A 19,554-nucleotide genomic window follows, 5' to 3' on the forward strand; every position below is an offset into this window, starting at 1 on the left:
ATCTTTACAGAAAACACTAAGTATAAATGACGTTTTTCTGTACCTATTTCCTTTAAAATAGTCAGGTCTTCCCATCACTCTGCACAATTTCCATTTTTAAAGCTCGAAAGAAGAATGTCGTTTTGTGTCCCTGGGAGTCGGCTCACCCCTCTAACCCCCCCGCGATCTCTGACACAGCTGCCAGCGCAGACACAATGGGGCTGCTGCCGGTCACCAGGCCTTCCACAAACAGGGTGTCTGGTCGCTGCCAGCCTGTTGTTTTTGTAAATTTCATCAAAGTCGTCGTACTTCTCAATAAAGCACCTCTCTCGAGGTAGAATATGTGGCAATAATTTTTCTACTCAAAATTGAAATACAACTTGTTCATTTAACATGAGTGCTAGAGACTTGGGATTCTGTGAGACTTTGGTTTGAATAATACTGTGGCTTGAACCTGAGTGGGATATAGGGCTTCATGCTGCTTTTAGGGGGAGACAGCAAACTGGGATTACGACCAGAATATCTTTTCTTAAAATAGTCTACCTCATAACAAAAAACAAACAACATGCTCCCGAGGGGAGCTGTAATGGGCTTTACTGAGTGACTCGTGAATCGGCAGCGCCCCTCCCAGCAACCAGGAGGGACCCTCGGGCCTGCACAGTGGGAGGGTGTCATAGGAAGAAGGTGGGGCAGGGAGATGTTCTCAAAGGAAAGGGGGTTGCTTGGGGCCTGGGCCTCTCCTCTCTGGGGTAGGGGAGGGGTGTCACGTGGATGGTGTGATTGCGGTGGAGGGGAGAGGCCCTGGCTGGCGCTGAGGGCTGTAGGAGGCTCCTCCCTCCCAATGCTCCCTCTGCTAACACCTCCTTCAGGCAGCCGGGCTCCCCTGCTGCTTCCTTTGCTGGAATTGGGCTCATTACAATCTCGCTTAACACAGTATAAGCAACTGAATGAATGACGGGTTTGTGTAGCCCGTGTCTTCCTGTTTTCAAGCATACACATCAGTAACCAAGCTTACAGTTCGGTTCTTTTCCTTCTAGATTTATTCCTCACGACATTGTCTGCCACTGGCACCTCGCAGTTTGAGATCTGGGAAAATTTGGTAAGAAATCTTTCTTTGAAGCATTTTTAAATGATGGCTTTCAGTAAAAGCATAGTTTTAGAAAATAAAGCGAAAGGAATCACCTGGTCGGTTGGTTACAACGATAAATAGAACGAGGTGAGGAGTCTTTGGCTGGGCTGCTGCGTGCAGGGGGCCGAGCATCACGAAGGAGATGCTCCACTCAGAATAGCTCTTGCATCAGCACCCGCTCCTGCAGGCTCAGGGCAGCTGCCAGTTACATCCGACAGGCGGCCCCATGGGGGTGGGAGCAGCCCCCTGCTGGGCTGTCTGTCAGCTGTTGAGAGACGGGGCTGTCAGTTAATTAGTCAGCTGATGGTTTATTGAAGAAAAGTATTTATAAGAGACTAATGTTTTCCTCCTTGCCTTCAGGCTTATATAAAACACACACAGACACACACACACACACACAAGAAAACAGATACTAAACTTATTGCCAAGTTGACCAAGATTAAGGAGTTTTTCCTCCCAATACATATTGTGTAATTGCAGGCAGAAGATTCCCAAACTGGTGCCATGATTTGATTTTATTTATTTTTAGCTTGCTCTAGATGATATGAAAGGATCATTGATGAAGAATAAATCCCCCCAATCTTAACGTTGGATTTCAGGCTACAAAGACAGGACAGGATCTGAGGACAGGCCAGCCTGGCTGACGACAGGCACCAAGTCAGGGCCTTGACTCTAAACAAGGGAATTTGATCTTTTAAAAATTTATAAGTGGCCCGGCCGGTGTGGGTCAGTGGTTGAGCGTTGACCTATGAACCAGGAGGTAACGGTTCGATTTTGGGTCAGAGCACATGCCCATGTTGCGGGCTCGATTCCCAGTGTGGGGTGGTCAGGAGGCAGTGATTAATGTTTCTCTCTCATCAATGTCTTTCTCTCGCTCTCTCTCTCTCTTTCTCCCTTCCTTCCTCCCTCCCTCTCTCTTTCTAAAATGAATAAAAACATTTTTAAAAATTGATAAGTTTTTAAAGGTTTTAGGACAGAGTGAATGCCTGTAGCTTTATTATTGCATTGAGTGTGATACGGCATGTCAGACGGGCCTGTATGGAAAGTTCTCATCTAAGCATCTGTTTACTTATCTCTAAAATGTATTTGTACGAGGCTTTTGTGAGGATCAGTGGGATAATGTACGTAAGGCCTTACTAGCATGTACACACAGCGTGCATGCAGTTAGCGGGACTGTCGGTGAACAGTGTAGTCACACCGTTTCTGCTCCTGCACCTCCACCTGCACCTGCACCTGTACCACCACCTCCACCTCCACCTCCACCTGTACCACCACCTCCACCTCCACCTGCAAATGTACCACCACCTCCACCTGTACTACCACCTCCACCTGCACCTATACCACCACCTCCACCTCCACCCGCACCTGTACCACCACCTCCACCTGCACCTATACCACCACCTCCACCTGCACCTCCACCTCTACCTCCACCTACACCTGTACCACCACCTCCACCTGCACCTCCACCTACACCACCACCTGCTCCTCCTCCTTCACCACCACCACCTCCACCTCCACCACCACCACCTCTTCCTCCTCCTCCTCCTCCTCCTCCTCCTCCTCCTCCTGCACCTCCACCTCTACCTCCACCTGCACCCACACTAAGAATCAATACAGTTCTCACCTCACTTTAATATTTTTTCTTGTCTCCAACAGAATCTTTCCCCTTGAAATCTGTAAAGCATAGTGTCTTTGCTACTATTTGTCCCACTGATTGGTCACCTTCAGAAATTCTGATTTCCTGATTGAGACCAGTGGTCGCCAGCTGGTGATCTGTGAGGTCTGAAAGGTTGGCGACTGCTGATTTAGACCATACCTCCCACCTGCATGTAGGCTTTGCGGGTAGGATCTATTTTTGTAGCTCTGAGTGTTTCCCAAACCCCCTGTACATGACGAAGAGGGCGCTCGTATGTCTGGAATTAGGGTGACGATGTAGTAGAGGTCACACTGGGACCAACACAGGAAAGCCGTCCAGCTGCACGGCTTCGTCCACTTGCAGCGCTTCCTGTGTTCTATGTAAAAGTGGCGCAGGAACCTGGGACGATGGTTGTGCAGGACAGCAAAAGCCTGAAACTACTTCTTTCCTGCTTTCGCTAAAATGCTTCCTTTCACACCTGACAGATGAGTTATGTAGTCTAATCCAACATTTTCTGCCTTTAACAGGATGGAAACTTCTCTAGCAGGACTGTATTTGAAAAACCTCACAATATGGTGGTGGTGGGACAGTCAGCATTTGCAGACTTTGGTAAGGTTGTTTCCGTCCTTCACTTTCACCCCCACACTCTGCCCTGGTCGCCTCAGTTCCCCAGGTCAGCAAACAACCGCCCTCAGCCATCGTGTGTCGTAGAGATGCTCTTCTCACATTGTGCGTGCGCTGTGGTCAGACCCTTCGTGCGGTAGGAGCAGTTTACCCACAACGTGTGTTTAGTAACAGAGTGAACCAGGTGCCTCTCTTAGGGAAGGTTCTTGTATGTCAGGTTATGGAACCAAAATAACTGCAGGATCCGCCTGCCTCTGGCGACGTGAACAGTAGAGCGTTTTATCTGCAGCCCGTGCCGGAAAGCCGCACCTGTTAGGAATTCCTGCGGGGGCGTGTGGGTCTCCCCCTTCCATAGATTCTGTCCCGCAAACCAAGCTGACATTGGCTGGGGACAGCAAACACGTGCTCTCTCCTGCGCCCTCGGGGCTGCAGCTGGAAGGGGGGTGGGAGGGTCTAGCTTCCTCCTGAGAGGTGGCAGCTCTCCCTTCTGCCAGCCACACAGCCTGATACTCAGGGTGCAGACGGTATGCCACCCCACCCAGAGGCCTGTCTCCCCGTATTCAAGCGAGGGTGACGGTGACAGGCACCTCACAAGGCTGGCTGAGGGCAGCAGTGTCGGCACATCATGGGAGCACAGGGCATTGCTGTCTTCCCATTGGCCTTTCCTGGTTCTGTCAGATGGCTGAATCAGCACGTCCCTGTCACAGCCACAAGTCCCTGTCACAGCAGGAGGTCGGATGGTGTCGGGTGGAAACGTGGCCCTGACCTCCGTGGTGGGCTGGGACAATGTCGGCACAGTAAAGCACACCTTGGTCTCGAGCACACGCCTGGCGCCTAGAGAAGTCTCTACTGCAAGCAGTCAAGGATGGATGCATGAGGCTGTGACGTGCTGGTGACCGATGGGCTGTGTCAGTGACAGACCCCTGCACCCCCAGGGCAGATGTCTGTGGGCCAATGCCCTCCTCAGACCTCCAGACCTCCCAACCCCTGGCTCAGTGGATAGAGCGTGGGCCTGCGGACTAAAGGGCCTCGGGTTCAGTTCCAGTCAAGGCCATGCACCTACCTGGGTTGTAGGCTCCATTCCCTCCCTGGTCGGGCGCATGTGTCACTCTCACATCGATGTTTCCCTCTGTCTCTCCCCATCTCTGCACTCTTTCTAAAAACCAATGGGAAAATATCCTTGGGTGGGGATTAACAACAACAACAAAATTGCACTAACTATAAACATAGACATTTATATGTTGGCATTTTTAAGATGTGCAAAATATAGGGTATAGTCAATGAAGAAACAATGATATTTCTCCCCTATTTTTAATAACTTTAGGTAGCATGTGAATAAACATATTCTAGGTTGCATATGAATTAACATATCAGTAAACTTTAGATAAATATTCCACAACGTCTCCTTAAAAGTCCTGTCCAGCTGGAGTGGCTCAGTGGTTGAGCGTCGACCTATGAACCAGGTCACGGTTCAATTCCTGGTCAGGGCACATGCCTAGGTTGTAGGCTCGATCCCCAGTGGGGGGCGTGCAGGAGGCAGCAAATCAATGATTCTCTCATCATTGATGTTTTTGTCTCTCCTTCTCCCTTCCTCTCTGAAATCAACAACAATATTTAAAAAAAAAAAAAAAGTCCTTGTATTCTTAGTTGGTTTTAGAAAAAAACAAGGCTGCTGAGTCCAAAAAAGCAGATGGCATTGAGTAAGTCTATGAGTATTAATATATACAGAATATGTATTTTCCTGTACATTAAGTAAGCCTATGAATATTAATATATACAAATGATGGATTTTCCTATGCATTTGAGTAAGTCTGTGAACCGCATCCTGCCCTTCATCTGCCGCCCTCCCACTTCCTGTGAACCAAGTCACGGGAATGACTGACAGGCAGGAAGTCAGCATGACTCCAGACATTTGCCATTCATTTGGTGTAAAAAAAAAAAGGGGGAGGCGGCGGGGAGGAAAGAAAGCGCCTGCTTGAATAAAGGCTGTAGCTCACAGGAGGAATCCGTTCCAAAAAGGAGTCTAGGAACCGAAGCTTTCCACAGCTATGGTGGAGTTTTCAGCTCCTAACATAAAATCCTGAAAGATCTTTTTAAATCTTTTCAATTGGGCTATTCCGGTGCGTCCAAAACGAGGCGGGCGCTGCTTTCTCAGCAGGCCGTACACATGCTGTCCCATCACCAGGTGCTCCCTGCCCTTCCCATTCGTAGTTCAGCGTCTTTGTTTAATGTTAACCCCCCCCCCCCCAGGAAGGGTGTGTCATCACCAGTGACGCTGAGCATGAGGATCCTAAGTACTTAACCCAGGAAATTCAATGAAAACGTCCGTTTTCCTTTAAGTGAGAGGCACCTGCTGAGGTCCGCTCCCACTGCCAGGTCCACCCGCTCTGCCTAAAACGCCTCTCTTCCTCTGGATGCGTTCCTGGAGCCTCGATAGGCTCACCGCCGTCTGTCTCTCAATATGCCAGCTCCGCCAGGGAGGGCATTTCCTCACGGTAACCCTCGCACCGCCTCCGGCGCAGGCCCTTGTCAGCCCAGGCCCCAGGGGGACGGGAACACTAGACCGTGGCGAGGAGTCAGTGCTGAGAGCAACGCCGAGTCAGGCTCCGGACCTAGGAGACGGGGGACTACTCCCTGGTGAGGACATCAAAATCTGTCTCCCCCCCCCGCATCAGGCTCCGGGACAGTAGATGGGGGAGCCCTGAGGGGCGCCCCAGGGTCCTCAGTACCCCCTCTCCAGAGGTCTCTGCAGACCATGTGCCGTGCTTGACAAACGCAGCAGCTGGAAATGACATCTGGTTTTCCTTCAATTGCTCTTTTATTGATGAAAATGTATTGCTTTTTAGAGGTCGGGGCTGCGAGCTTTGTGACCACTGAGGTCCCTGCTGTCTAGGCGACACCTAAACGTGCATGTAACACAAACCGTGTGTAAACACATGTAAAATATGCCAGATAATGGGTTACTGCTGACACGCTTCCTTTCTCCCGGGGCAGCAATGATCATTATGTAAATAAGTCAAAAGCCTGTTTTTTTTAATGGGCGCTTTTAACATTAGACCCTGAAATAGGGCCTTTTTTCCCACTTTGGGTAAATATTTAGCCCAGAAAGGTGAACGGTTAAAACAGGAAACAACCCAGGTGATAGGGAGCCAGGCCCAGCGGAGTGTTAATGGAACCACTTTTATCAGTTCCTCCAGCTTGCTCAGTGTGCCGGGGCCGGGGGCGGGGGGGGGGGGGCCGGAGCGTGACCTGCCCCAGGAGCACGCGTGTTGGGGCTGCAGGTGGACTCTTGGCGCTTCTTTCGCAGATGGAGACGGGCACATGGATCACTTGCTCCCGGGCTGTGAGGATCACGGCTGCCAGCGAAGCGCCATCTACCTGGCGAGGTCCGGGACGGAGCAGGTACATCCCCTTCGCTGAACGTAGATGGGGTCAGGCCTTGAAAGGCAGTCTTCGGAAGTTCGGAAAGATAGTCTGAAGAATAAGAGCAGAGAGAAACCAAAAATGATCGACGTCCTCACTTAATGAAATGCGTTTCCATCTATTCTTTATTGGTTTATTGAGGGGGAAAGTGCTGTTGTAATCATTTCAGGTGAAGAAAACCTGTTCTCGATCCTGTAATTAAATGATCTGTTAGCATTTTATACGAGGGGGCTGGGGGGGGTGGTAAACGCACTCTACAGGGGTAATGAAGAGCATCGCATCTACTCACAGGCTAATCTGGTTTCTGTCGGTGATATCGAGATCTATGTCATCTCCCGCCGACTCTTCCCTTAGCCTGTAGCTGAACAATTTAGGATCCGATAGTCACAGCCAAGGACTAACGAGGAAACGATAGGTCATGACATTGAGAACTTCTCCCTGTGGACAGCGCCTGGCAGGAAACCAGTAATAGGGTAGAACTAATCCGTTTTCCTTTCTACTTGGAGGTAAAAGGGATAGAATAACACATTGACTTTTATAGCCTTAGAAGTACAAACACCACCTTTTATACTGAGACACTAACCAGAGCAAGGCTCCACAGACCGAGGTGTGGTGATTGCCCGAGGGGAGGGGGCGGGGAAGATAAAGGGGATAAATGGTGATGGAAGGAAGCTTGACTTGGGTGGTGAACATGAAACACAATATACAGATGATGTGTTGTGGAGCTGTGCATCTGAAACCCGTATAATTCTATAACCATTGTCATCCCAATAAGTCTAATAGCATCTTAAACACATTTGGCTATTACAATCGTAAGTGTTATTACCTTGAACTTTCTTAAAGTTTGAATCACTGAAAACAGTAGGTGACACACCTCATGTCGATTCATAGGTGTAAGTGAACCTCGTGATCGGGGCCCGCACGCACATCTGCTCATAGCCAGCCCTCTGGGAAGATGAATGTCCCAGTACTGTGGTGACTGTTAGGATGTCATATTAATGAAGAAACGTTTTGCTTCTCAGGCCCTAATGCATTTACCTTCACAGGAATGCTTTATCCTCATTAATAAACTGTCAGCCTCCAGAAATGTGTGATAAGTTGGCACTTTATGAAGTTTCCCATCTTCCAAAACAAAACCAATTTTTTTTTTTCAGTCCAGTGAAACATGAAAACACTTTGATGATATTTAGTACTTTTTTACTTTATGAAAGATTGAAAAAGTGATTAAAGATACAGACAAGTTTGTTTTTTAAGTGCCTTGTTTTCTGTAAATGTGTCTTTAAGCTTCTTTCTTCTCCCGTGGCAAATTATGCTTTCTTCAGATAGCACAGAGGATGTCCGGTCACCCTGTGCAATGAATCCTTTTCAAGGAGCCGCTTTTACTGTAGTTCACCTGCTCGTCAGAGAAAACCCCTGCAGGTGTGCTTGGCCGCCTGCCCTTCCGAGCCAGCTGCGCCTGCTTCTGTCTCGGTGTCTCCAGCTTCCCTGCCGGCGTCCCTGCTCCTAGCTCACCATGGGCACATCTGCACTTTTAACAGCATCTTTTCCACCCTCAGATCCATGGTGTGCATTAGGCTGTACAAAGGAAAAACTGGGGCATTCAGAAAAGAAAGGGATTTCCAAACGCTTATTTTACAATCAGCCTATTCTCTCTGTTCTGTTCGTTCATTCATTTAGAAATAAAGAACTTACTGACATGGGAGCTTCCGTCTTCTAGTGATACAGCTCATCCTCCGGGGCAGGCAGAGCTCATCGGGGTGGTGGTTTGGCTCTGGAGTGATGGCCAAGGTCACGGTTATGTGTCAGAGGCCCGGCGGGGAACGAGGTTGTCCAGAAAGAACTTTGTCGTGTTCTAGCTGCCCCCCTAACCTGGCCCTCCTGAAAGGACATCAGTGACATATTACAGCTTGCTCTAATTTTTGACACTATTTATTTAAGGTTATATTTCCAGTCAACACAGGTTTTAAAATGGGCAGTTCAGCTCTGTAATTAGTAATGTCATTTTAGTCGTAAGATTCTGAAATTCTGTGAAATGCTGCTAAGGCCATATGTGCCCGTTCAGGAAAAGACGACTAGTGATCAATTTTAAAGAGAGCTTCCTCCCGGTGTCGCAGTTCACCAGAGTAAAGTATATGCCCTCCCCGTTGTAGAGAGGAAGAACTTAAACAAGGTGATGTTTATCTTGAGGACTTGGAATGGATTGCTTGTTTTGCAGATGGTGAATTTTTTCCTAAAATGACTGCAGAGCCATCTCCTCTCTCTCCTGTCCACAGTGGGTCCCGGTCCTGCAGGACTTCAGCAGCAAGGGCACACTGTGGGGCTTCGTGCCGTTTGTGCAAGAACAGCACCCGATGGAAATACCGATTCCCATCACCCTTCACATCGGCGACTACAACATGGACGGCTACCCGGACGCCCTGGCCATACTGAAGAACACATCTGGCAGGTACGGGGATTGAGTCAACATTTGTAAAATATCATCACGTGACACTTTGTAACTAAATAGCACCCAAATGTGGTACAGTCCTCAAATAACAAGACCAGCTTGGATCCTATTCCTTCACGTAGTCCCTGAACTTCTTCCAGCTGCTTAGAACACCCTTCCGCCCGGCCGGCCTGGCTCAGTGGTTGAACATCAACCTATGAACCAGGAGGTCACAGTTCCATTCCCAGTCAGGGCACATGCGTGGGTTTCGGGCTCAATCCCCAGTAGGCGGTGTGCAGGAGGCAACCAATCAGTGATTTTCTCTCGTCATTGATGTTTCTCTCTCCCTCTCCCTTCCTCTCTCTGAAATCAATAAAAGTATTTTTTTAAAAGAAAGAGAAAAAAGAACACTAGTTCTTTTTCACAGATTTATTTTCTGTAGAACAAAAGTGGACATCTAATATAAAGGAAAAAACTTTTTGTTTTTATTCAATGAAGTCCAGAACCAGACAGCTTCCCAGGTGAGTTTTACCAAACATTCCAAGAAGTATTCATCCCTATCCTGTTCAAAGTAATTTAAAAATTGAAGAGGAGGGGAAGTTTTCAAATTCATTCTATAAAGACCAACATTACCCTAACACCAAAACCAGAGAAAGACATTACCAAAAAAGAAAATTACAGGCCAATCTCTTATATGAACATAGATATAAAAATGCTCCAAACAAATTCAGCAATACATAAAAAAATCATATACCATGATCAACTGAGATTTATTCCCAGAATGCAAGGGTGGTTTAATATCCACCAGTCAAGCATTATACTATATCACATAAACTGAATGCAGGATAAAAGTCATATGCTTATCTCAGTACATGCAGGAAAACCTTTTGAAAAAGGTCAACATCCATTTCTTACAAAACCTCTCAATGAGTGGGCATAGAAGGGACATGCCTAAACACAGTAAAGGCCACAAACCCACTGCTAACATCATACTCAGTGATGAAAAGCTGGAAGCTCTTTCTAAGATCAGGGACAAGACATGGATGCCCGCTCTCACCACCCTTATGCAACGTAGTATTGGAAGTCCTACCACAGTAATCACCAGAAAAGGATTTACTTGCTCGAATTTTTGTTTAGGCCCACGATTGGGATTTCAGACATGGTGTCCTTCGAAATACAAAACCAGCAGTTGAGGAAATGTAAGGGAGAGGCCTGGGATTCTCACCTTCCAAGAAAATACACCTCTGACTCATTCTGAGCCCTTTCGGGAGGTGGGCAACCGTGCCCCTCACAGAGCAGAAGGGCAGGCTGACGCGTGCTCAGGCGCATGTGGGAAATGTGGTGCGTGCTTTGTGAACATGAAACTGTTACTGTAACAATGCCGTGGTCACAGGCCTTAGAAAGGACTTCCCTCCCTCGAGAGTAAGTGAAGGTTTGACCCAAGTAGACCCCCAGGGCCATGGCTTTTCGGGAGCCACGGCCTCAGAAACGGCCTCCTCAGAGTGAGGAGGGGGCCTGGTGCCTGGGCTCACCTCCCGGCACGTTGCAGCTGGGGGTTGAATTCCAGCAGAGCCGTTTTGGTCTCTCTGAACCGTATTCTTCGCTTATTACCTCGAGTGCCCTAACATGGGAGTCATGGCTTATTAGTGACATTTGCTGTAAATTTCCATTATCACATTATCACGGCTATGCCATGACGTGGCAGTTTCCAAGCCATCATCATTTCAAGAAGTGAGACCTCTCACCTCCCAGGCAGGGTAGAAGAACTTTGGATGATGAGCGTGAATCTTAAATTGGGGCCACTCGAGGCCAAGAAAGTCCTGACCAGGAGAAAGTTTTCAGCTTCATAGAGGCTCTAATTAATTATTTTCTTCTGCTTTTTCCCTGTTAATTACCTAAATGTTTTGTCCTCTGCTTAAGAAAGGGCTTAATAAGTGATTATGTATACATTCCTGGTTTAATCTCATTTCAATGCATTTTCATTGACGGAATAATGCCCTTTCCTGAAGGTTCGTAATTATCTTACCTCAGCATGTTGTCAAACTTTCCCCAAGAAGAAAGCATTGAAACTCAAATGTGGTGAGTTCTTTCGCCGCACAGGTATTCAAGCACATCGAATTTCTCCCCTTTCATGAAATAATGAGTGCTTTACAGAAATTGGTTTTAGAATATGGTGTAAACACAAAATACGGCTGGTGACAGGACAAATTCGTATTCCTTGTTTGAATTTCATTGCCATCTCCACCCATAAATGACTGACTGACGTTTACCTAACAATTGTACATGCAGATGCCTCCTTGCCCAGAGCAGTCCTCTGGGGAGAACAGGCATTTCCTCGCTGATACTTAAAACACAGGAATTCTCTAAGATCGCCCGGGCGGGGAGTGTCTGTAACTCCGAGTAAAACATCGAAAGGGAAGGTGTCATATTCAGCTAACGTTCACACGTCCTCCAATGTTGAGGGACACGATTTCCCATCACTGTGCGAAGTGTCTCTCTCCTGACTCTGCGCTGTCCTTGTGGGGATGAGAAGAAATCGTCCCTGTCTCCTGAGACCTTCAGGAGGCCCGCAGCGGTGGGCTCTTCTGGTTTCCTCCCTGCTGTTCTGTGCAGATTTACGACAGGTTGTCCTACCTTCTGGGTGGAGACCTCCAGGCCTTCACCTCAGCCCTGGTCTTCCATGCGTGTGGGCGCCCACCGTCTGCTCACACTCGCCTGTCTAAGCCCACTCTTAACGGTAGCCCCTCCTCTCCAACTCCGGCTCTGCCTCCTGAGGCCCCGTTTCCCACAAAGACTTTGCCTCCCCACAAGCAGGTGCGGGCCTCCCCCAAGGTTCTCACTGCCGCCTCCCTGGTCAGGTACTCCCTCCTCACCCGGATCATTCCAGCGGCTCCCAGTGACTTCTCATCTCCCCCATACCCTTCCCACCCGATACCCGCCCATCTCCTCGGGATGCAGGACCCTCCCCAGCAATGGTCTCCCTCACCTTTGCCTTCAGAGTCTTCCCATTCCACCCTCCGCCCCCAGTATTTGTAGCAATACTGTACATGCAAGTCTCCCAACCCCAAAAGGAATTTCTGGGCCTCTGAACTGCTTCTCCACTTTATCCCCGATTCACCCACACCCGCCGGTCCGGCCCCGCCCACTCGCCACCCCGCATCCCTCCCCTGGCTCAGCTCGCAGGTGCAGGGCTCCTCCTCAGCCTCCGGCAGCCAGGTTCCCGCGGACATTTGGCAACAGGCAACTTGCTCCTGAACTCCTGGTCCCTCCACAGCCTCCCTAGCTTTCCTTGAACCCCGTCTTCTAGGAACTTCTTCGCGTTGTGGCCGTCTTCGATGTTAGTGTTCCTAAGGGTTCCATTCTCAGCCTTTGGTTCTCACTCTGCATGTTCTTTCTCTACTTCGGCTACTTGCACTGTAAGCATAGGACTCCCTGTGTCTGTGCCTCACGCCTGTGTGTGTAGCCGTCCGGTGGACTTTCCCCGGACACTCCCCATCGCACCTGAAACTGAAGGAATCCTCTCCCCGAATCCCGTCTCAGCTGGTGCCGTCACGCCCAGCCACTCGGAGGGAAACGGGCAGCCCCCCACATCCCCACCTCTGTCCCTCCTCTCCCTTCCTCTTACCCGTCCTGGCGCTGCGGCTACGGTGTTACAGCCAAGCGCGGACAGCACACTCCCTAACCTCACTGCGCCTTCTGTCAGCGGCTTGATCAGGGTGCCTTGTCGAGATTTCTCACTCTTCACGTCTGAGTAGCCTGTTTGTGCCACTAAACAGCTAACCCAGTGGTCAGCAAACTTTGGCTCACAAGCCACATGCGGCTCTTTGGCCCCTTGAATGTGTGGAAGCGGACTCTTCCACAAAATACCACGGCCTGGGCAAGTCTATTTTGAAGAAGTGGCATTAGAAGAAGTTTAAGTTTAAAAAATTTGGCTCTCAAAAGAAATTTCAATCGTTGTCCTGTTGATATTTGGCTCTGTTGACTAATGAGTTTGCCGACTACTGAGCTAACGATACAGTACATTACGGCTCATTTAACAGAATAAAAACCACAAGTATTATAAAACCTAGAAAGAAAACGTAGTGGCCACCCAATACGCCAATAGAAGGAAACCTTCGAATAAAGGTAAATTAAAAAGTGACCCAGTGTTTCTAACCACTTACTGGATGGGACAGCTGGCCTTCAGTATTGTGTCCTGTGAGTGTTGCCTTTCAATTGGCCGTGCTCTGCAAGCCCCGCCTCCTCCACGCAGGAAACTGGCTGGTCCCCTGTCCGGGGTGATAGGAATCTGCCGGGGACAGATGTGCTGCTTTGCCCGGAGCGCAAGCGCACCTGCTTCTGAGTAGCAACTTGGACCTCGTGAGCATCTCTAATTGTCAGGGATCCGCATCACAGAGGCGTCTCAGTGGCTAGCCTCCCAGCGTGTAAGATTTATTTTATTTATATTAGCTGAGCGGAGGGTTCTGCATTTACCACTGGCTGGGAGCATGGGTTTCAGAGCAGCAATTTTTAAAAATGGTTTTATTTTTAGAGATTTCCCAATGGATTTATTTTCCTTCTTAATTCGTTTTCCTTCTGTGTGTGGAGAGCTGCCTGTCTTACGGGTTACAGGAAGACTGGCCTGTCCCCAGGGGGAGCTGGGGCTTGGAGTGAGGAGGAGGAGCGTGGAGGAAGGTCAGACACGGGCCTGACTGGGGACGAATGACTGAGGCGGACTCACCGGCTCTAAGCAGCCAGGGAGACAGTCACCCCCGCTAATGACCCATCAGCGACCTGTCTTAGTGAGAAACGGGCAGGTGCGCGCAGCGCGTTAACCGCGCATGACCCGGGCATGGGCAAGTGCGCGTATTGAGAACCGGGGTCAGATGCCTTTGAGGAGAGATGGAGACCAGCCCCTCCCTCCAAGCAAGCTTTGGTCACGTGATTCCACGGAATTCACTTCCTAGTGCTTGAGGGCTCCCTTGGCGTCAGGTGTTTCTGACATTCCCTTCCTGCTCCTGCTGCCGGTGAGACCTGTGGGAGGTCACTGCTCCCATCCTTGCTGTGTTTCTCAGGGTTTTCTCTCTGTGAAGTTTTCTAATGGCCGTTCTGGCTGAAGTTTTATCCATTTTTAAATTGTTCTTCGCAAAGAACCAGCTCCTGTTCCGTTGGTTTTCTGTCTGGTTTTTCTGTTTCCTACCTCACTGTGCTCCGCTGTGCTATTTCCTTGCTTCTGCTATTTCAGATTCTGCTTGCTCCTCTCCTTCCAGTTTGCAAAAGAAGAAACTGAGTCATGGACTCGAGACCTTCCTCCTTTGGCAATGAGTGTGCAGTGCTGTAATTTCCCTCTCAGACTGCCTTAGTGACTTGCCGCCGCCTCGCTCCCTGCAGAGTGCTTGCTCAGCTCCCCCTGCCTCCTCCTGTCCTCATGACCGTTTAGCGGTGTTGCATTTCATTCCCAAATCTTTGGGATTTCCCATCTCTCTGTTACTGGTTTTTCTAGTTTCCCGCGGTATAACTGACATAACATTGTGTGAGTCGCACGATGTCATGAGTCCTGCAGCTGTATGTAATGGCATGCTTACTACATTGAGGTCCGTTGGCATTCTCCAGCGCACAGTCACCGTCTTCTGGTTTTTGTTGTTATGGTGAGAGCATTGAAGACCCGCTCTCCACTGACAACAGGGTGAAGGCCGGGGGGCAAGGGGAGGGGGGAGTAGGAGAGGTAATGGGAGGAAGGGCATATGTAACCCTGTCAACTGTAAAGATCCTACCTAATAATAGACAAATATGCAAATTGACCGTACCTTCGCTATGCCCACGATTGGCCAGGAGGCGCAGGGGGGCGGGACGCTGAGCTGGCCGCGCGAGCTCAGAGTCTGCGCCATGGCTGTGCTGCGGCACAGAAGGGGCCTCTGGGGCAGCGAGCTCACGTCCCGCCGCGGACCATCAAAAGCGGGGGAGCTGGGTGCCTGTCCACTCAGGCACCAGGCCTTTCAGAAGCCTCCGCCGCGCCAGAGGCTTCTGAAAGGCCTGGTGCACCAGCAGACAGGCACCCAGCGTCCCCGCGATCGAAAGCGAAAGCGTGTAGGGGACCCTACACGTGCATGATTTAATCATGCACTGGGCCTCTAGTTAAAAATAAAGACGCTCCACTCTGGTAGCGATTCCCAGTGCACAGCACAGTGCTGTGAGCTCCCGTCCGCGTGACGTGCACGCGTGTCCGTGTCCTCAATGCCTGTCCTCCCTTGCAGCAGCCAGCAGGCCTTTCTGCTGGAGAACGTGCCCTGTAACAACGCGAGCTGCGAGGGCGCGCACCGCATGTTCCGCGTGTACTGGGAGCTGACGGACCTGAGTCAGATCAAGGAGGCCGCGGTCGCCACCTTCTTCGACATTTACGAAGACGTGAGTCCACGCGGGGCTGGGGGCTGATCCTCTCCCGCTCTCTCGCTTCACCCTGTTGGACCAGGAATAGAGGAGGCCCTGAAAGCAAATCCGTTCGTTCAGGAAAGCCCCTCTGAGGCTAAACGCAGGGGACACATTTACGACACCCCTGGCCAGGCAGCGCAGGGAAACGTGAGAACACCCCCGAGGGGAGCACTGAGCCGGGCAGGGGTGTGGGCCCCGCAGACAGGAGCGCCGCCTACAGGAACCAGCCCGGCACCAGCCCAGGGCAGGAGTGGCTCGGGCTCCTCGTGGTGTGAGCCACGGCGCACCTGTGCCCGGTGCTGCGCGTCGGCCTTCGGCTGCAGGTGAACGCGGGAAAGGCACGCAGGGCCCTGCTCCCTCCTCGCTGTGGAAGCCGGTCCCGCTCAGGAGAGTCACGTGTCTGATACAATGCCTTGAACTCCAGCACTGAGCACAGGAAGCCGTGAAATACCCTCTATTTCAGAGGGACACGCCCCCAGGCGGGGCTTTCGTGTCTCTCATCCCCCCTTCCCCCCCCCCACTTTTGCTCTTGTTGTTTTTACAAGCGGCTGATTCTCAGTCATAGAATTATCCAGGCCCTTGTTCTGTCTCCCTGCCACCAGATCGCATGTTATTTCACCTTTATTAGCAGTTTTCAAGCATAAAAGTAACTGGCGAAAAGGTGCCAGGGAATTGCCTACAAGTCAATGTTTAATTCCTCTACAGAAAAGACACCCTAGATGAAATTTAAATGAATGACATTTAAAGTTGCCTTTGATTCTGGGAAATAAATTTGCTATGGAAGAATCAAATAATTAACATCCTTGCTATGAAAAGGGCTTATATAAACTGATAGAAGTCACCAAAAATTCCCTCTCGAGAAAAAGGGCATCGTCATTTACAGAAGAAACACGGGCGGCTAACGTGGGAAAGCCGGTCACTGGTCAACCTCATGAGCTGGCGGCAGGGACCCTTACGGGCGCCCTCTTTCCTCCAGTAGGGTTAGCAAAGCTTCCCCTTCCGCAGGGCATGTGACAGGAGTGGCGCCAGGCAGGCAGTCCTCCTTGCCCAGGTGTAGCCGTGACGTGGGGTCCCTGTCACGGGCCTTTACCTTCACACACGTCAGCCTGGGAGCTAACCGAGCAAAGCGCTGTCCTCTTGGGGATCTGAATCAGCAGTGTCTCTCACTGTCCTTGTATTTCCTACTCAGGGCTTATGTCTTGTTCATGTGTTTGTATTGGAACATAGGGGTGAAGAAGGGTTACGTTTACGTGAGCAACATGCCCTGCATGCCCAGCACTTGTCAGTGTGACCGTGGTTTGCGCTCACCACGTCCATTTGCTCTCCCAGGGCATCCTGGACATCGTGGTGCTCAGCAAAGGGCAGGCGAAGAGCGACGTGGCCATCCACGCGTTGAAGAACAACTTCGAAGCAGATGCGTACTTTGTGAAAGTCATCGGTGAGTGTTTGGTTTACGCTTTATTATTCGCATCCACATGAGTTCCTGCCGTGACCGCTGTTCCAACCAAACCTTTCATAGGCTCTCCCTTACCTTCCTGTTGGTGATGTCTTCTCGCTCCGTTTCCCCGGTGTACTTAGTCACTCATTGTCCCCGGTCCTGTTCCAGCCCATGCAGCCATCCCCTCCCGACACCCAGGCCGGCCCGGAAACCCCACACGGGCTCCGTCAGCGTCTGCCTGTGTTTATGCCCCTCGAAGTGATTGCAAAGGTTCCTGTTGTTTGGTTTGGGTTCCCCGTGGGTGTTTTTTAGGGTCCCTGGGACTTTCTCCAGAGACAGGCATGGCGTTTGTAAAGAGGGCCAGTTCTCTGTCTTTCTTCCGAGGCTCTGCCTTTCCCCTGTTCTTGCTCTTGCTAGAATGCCCATCCCTGTGCCGATGGCTGGGGAGCGCGGACATTCTTGCCTAGTTTCTGATCTCGGGGAAGCCGTTCGTCTCCACCGTTGAGTGTGATGAGCTGTGGGTTCTCTGGGCGCTCTGTGTTGTGTGGGAAACCTCCCGTTTCTGGTTTGCTGAGAGTGTTATCGTGAATTGGTGTTAGACGGTAACTGTCTCTGTGTTATTGCTGTCATCACAGTTGACACCCAGACAGCCATCAGTCTACTTGTTAATGAAATGACATGTATTCCATATGAATATTACAGTTTTGAAATGGTTCTAATTAGCTAAACACGGAAAAGCCACAGAAATATGAGTATTAGGAGACTTGAGAAGTGAAAATGACAGAGCATGTAATTTTGCTTTCTGAGAATTTCCTAGCGAATGCACTCTTATTTGAATGAGCCAGGATGGCTCCGCCTCCATCACCCATGTGGCCACAGGAAGCCAGCATGAGTCTACACTTCCTGTCCATGTGACTGTCCCCTCTGCCATTTCGAAGGGGGTATGATTTGGCTATTTTAGAGCTAAAAAAATTTTTGTTTGTTTGTTTTGGGTGTTTCTGTCTTAATCCTCACCCAAGGGTATTTTCCACTGATTTCTTAGGGAGAGTGGGAGAGAGAGGGAGAGACAGAGAGACACATCTCTGTGAGAGCAACACGTTGACTGGTTGCCTCCTGCACGTGACCAGGGCCCGGGCCAGGGAGGAGCCTGCCACCAAGGTGCGTGCCCTTGACAGGAATCCAACCCAGGACCCTTTGGTCCACAGGCCAATGCTCTATCCACCGAGCCAAACTGGCTAGGGCTAAAATAAATTTTTTAAACATGCTGTATATTTAGTATGCTTATCTTGGGTGGAGGGGGTCTGTGGTGGGAAAAGGGGGACATCTGTGATGCTTTTAGCAATAAAGATAAATTTAAAAATAATAACAAATAAAACAACTGAGTTCTGGTCCAGTTAGGGCGGTTGTTCTCCCTGAAGCAGACCAGACACGAGGGCCGCAGTGGCCACACCGTGGCCACCCCGTGCCACACCGTGGCTGCTCGGAGAGGACCACCTCCTTAAAGAAGGAGCAACTAGACCGCCACGTGCTTGCACAGGAACGCAGGCCTGAGGTTCCCCTGCCGGGGCCCAGGAGCAGGAAGTGGCCCGTGGACGTGGTTGGCCACGTGCTGTTGACAGTTGAAGCTGGGTGGCATGTCCGTGGGCTTCTTTATACTGTTCTAGGGTGTGTGCTTGAAAAGTTGCGTGTAAACAGTGTAAAAACCTAAGAGTCTCCTGGGGCTGTGGCCCGTGACTTCCTACCCACATCTGAGGGTACCGGGCCCGGCCGCCGCCCAAGGCTACGAGGCTCCGTGTCCTGGGAAGCGCTCGCAGTCCCAGGTGTATAAAGTATTATATGCAGAATATTAATGACGCTCAAGCATTGGTCTCATTCCTTCCTGAATCTTTTAAAAACCAAGGAATGCATGTTCGGTAATATATGTGTAATTTGTATCTACAAGATATTGAAATCTTATCATTTTTGGCCATACAATATGAAACTTCAAATTTGACAGAGGAAGTCTTGTAAAAAACAAAAATAGATACAGGATACAAGCCAATTTTTAGCTTGTTCTATACAAAAATGAAAAGAGAGCCCATTATGTAATTTTGAGTAAATACTAGGTGTACCGGTTAATAATAGCAGATTTTGTAATCAAAGGAAACACGATAATTTCAAGAGAAACATCAAAAGTGCTTTATTCAAAGTAATGTCCATTGCTAGCTACACATTTCCCCCCATCTTGAGGTAATTTGTGGATACCGTCCCAATAGAACTTTTCTTGTTTTGAGGGAAACCATTCAGAGACCCAATTTTCCACTTCTTCGTATGTTTTGAAGTGCTGCTCAGAAAGTGCGAGTGCCATCGATTGGAACAAGTGGTCATCTGAAGGAGCAAGGTCTGGTGAATACAGCGGGTGGGTTAATACTTCCCAGGCAAGATCTTTTAACGTGTCTTTAACTGGTTTTGAAGTGTGTGATGGTGCATCATCATGAAGCAAAATTATGTTG

The 19,554-nt window shown here is 49.8% G+C and overlaps 1 protein-coding gene across 1 annotated transcript in view; it reads left to right on the forward strand.

Moving 5' to 3' along the window:
• Positions 1-19,554, forward strand: part of ITFG1 (integrin alpha FG-GAP repeat containing 1) — a 54,956-nt gene that overhangs the window by 21,291 nt on the left and 14,111 nt on the right. Inside the window, exons 7-12 of the mRNA XM_079799957.1 lie at positions 1,017-1,078; positions 3,272-3,353; positions 6,676-6,770; positions 9,065-9,237; positions 15,450-15,600; positions 16,954-17,062. Of these exons, the coding sequence (XP_079656083.1) occupies positions 1,017-1,078; positions 3,272-3,353; positions 6,676-6,770; positions 9,065-9,237; positions 15,450-15,600; positions 16,954-17,062 (672 nt within the window). The remainder of the gene's footprint in view (positions 1-1,016; positions 1,079-3,271; positions 3,354-6,675; positions 6,771-9,064; positions 9,238-15,449; positions 15,601-16,953; positions 17,063-19,554) is intronic.

Source organism: Cnephaeus nilssonii (assembly GCF_951640355.1).
Source record: "Cnephaeus nilssonii genome assembly, chromosome: 20".
In the NCBI taxonomy this organism is placed as follows: Eukaryota; Metazoa; Chordata; class Mammalia; order Chiroptera; family Vespertilionidae; genus Cnephaeus; species Cnephaeus nilssonii.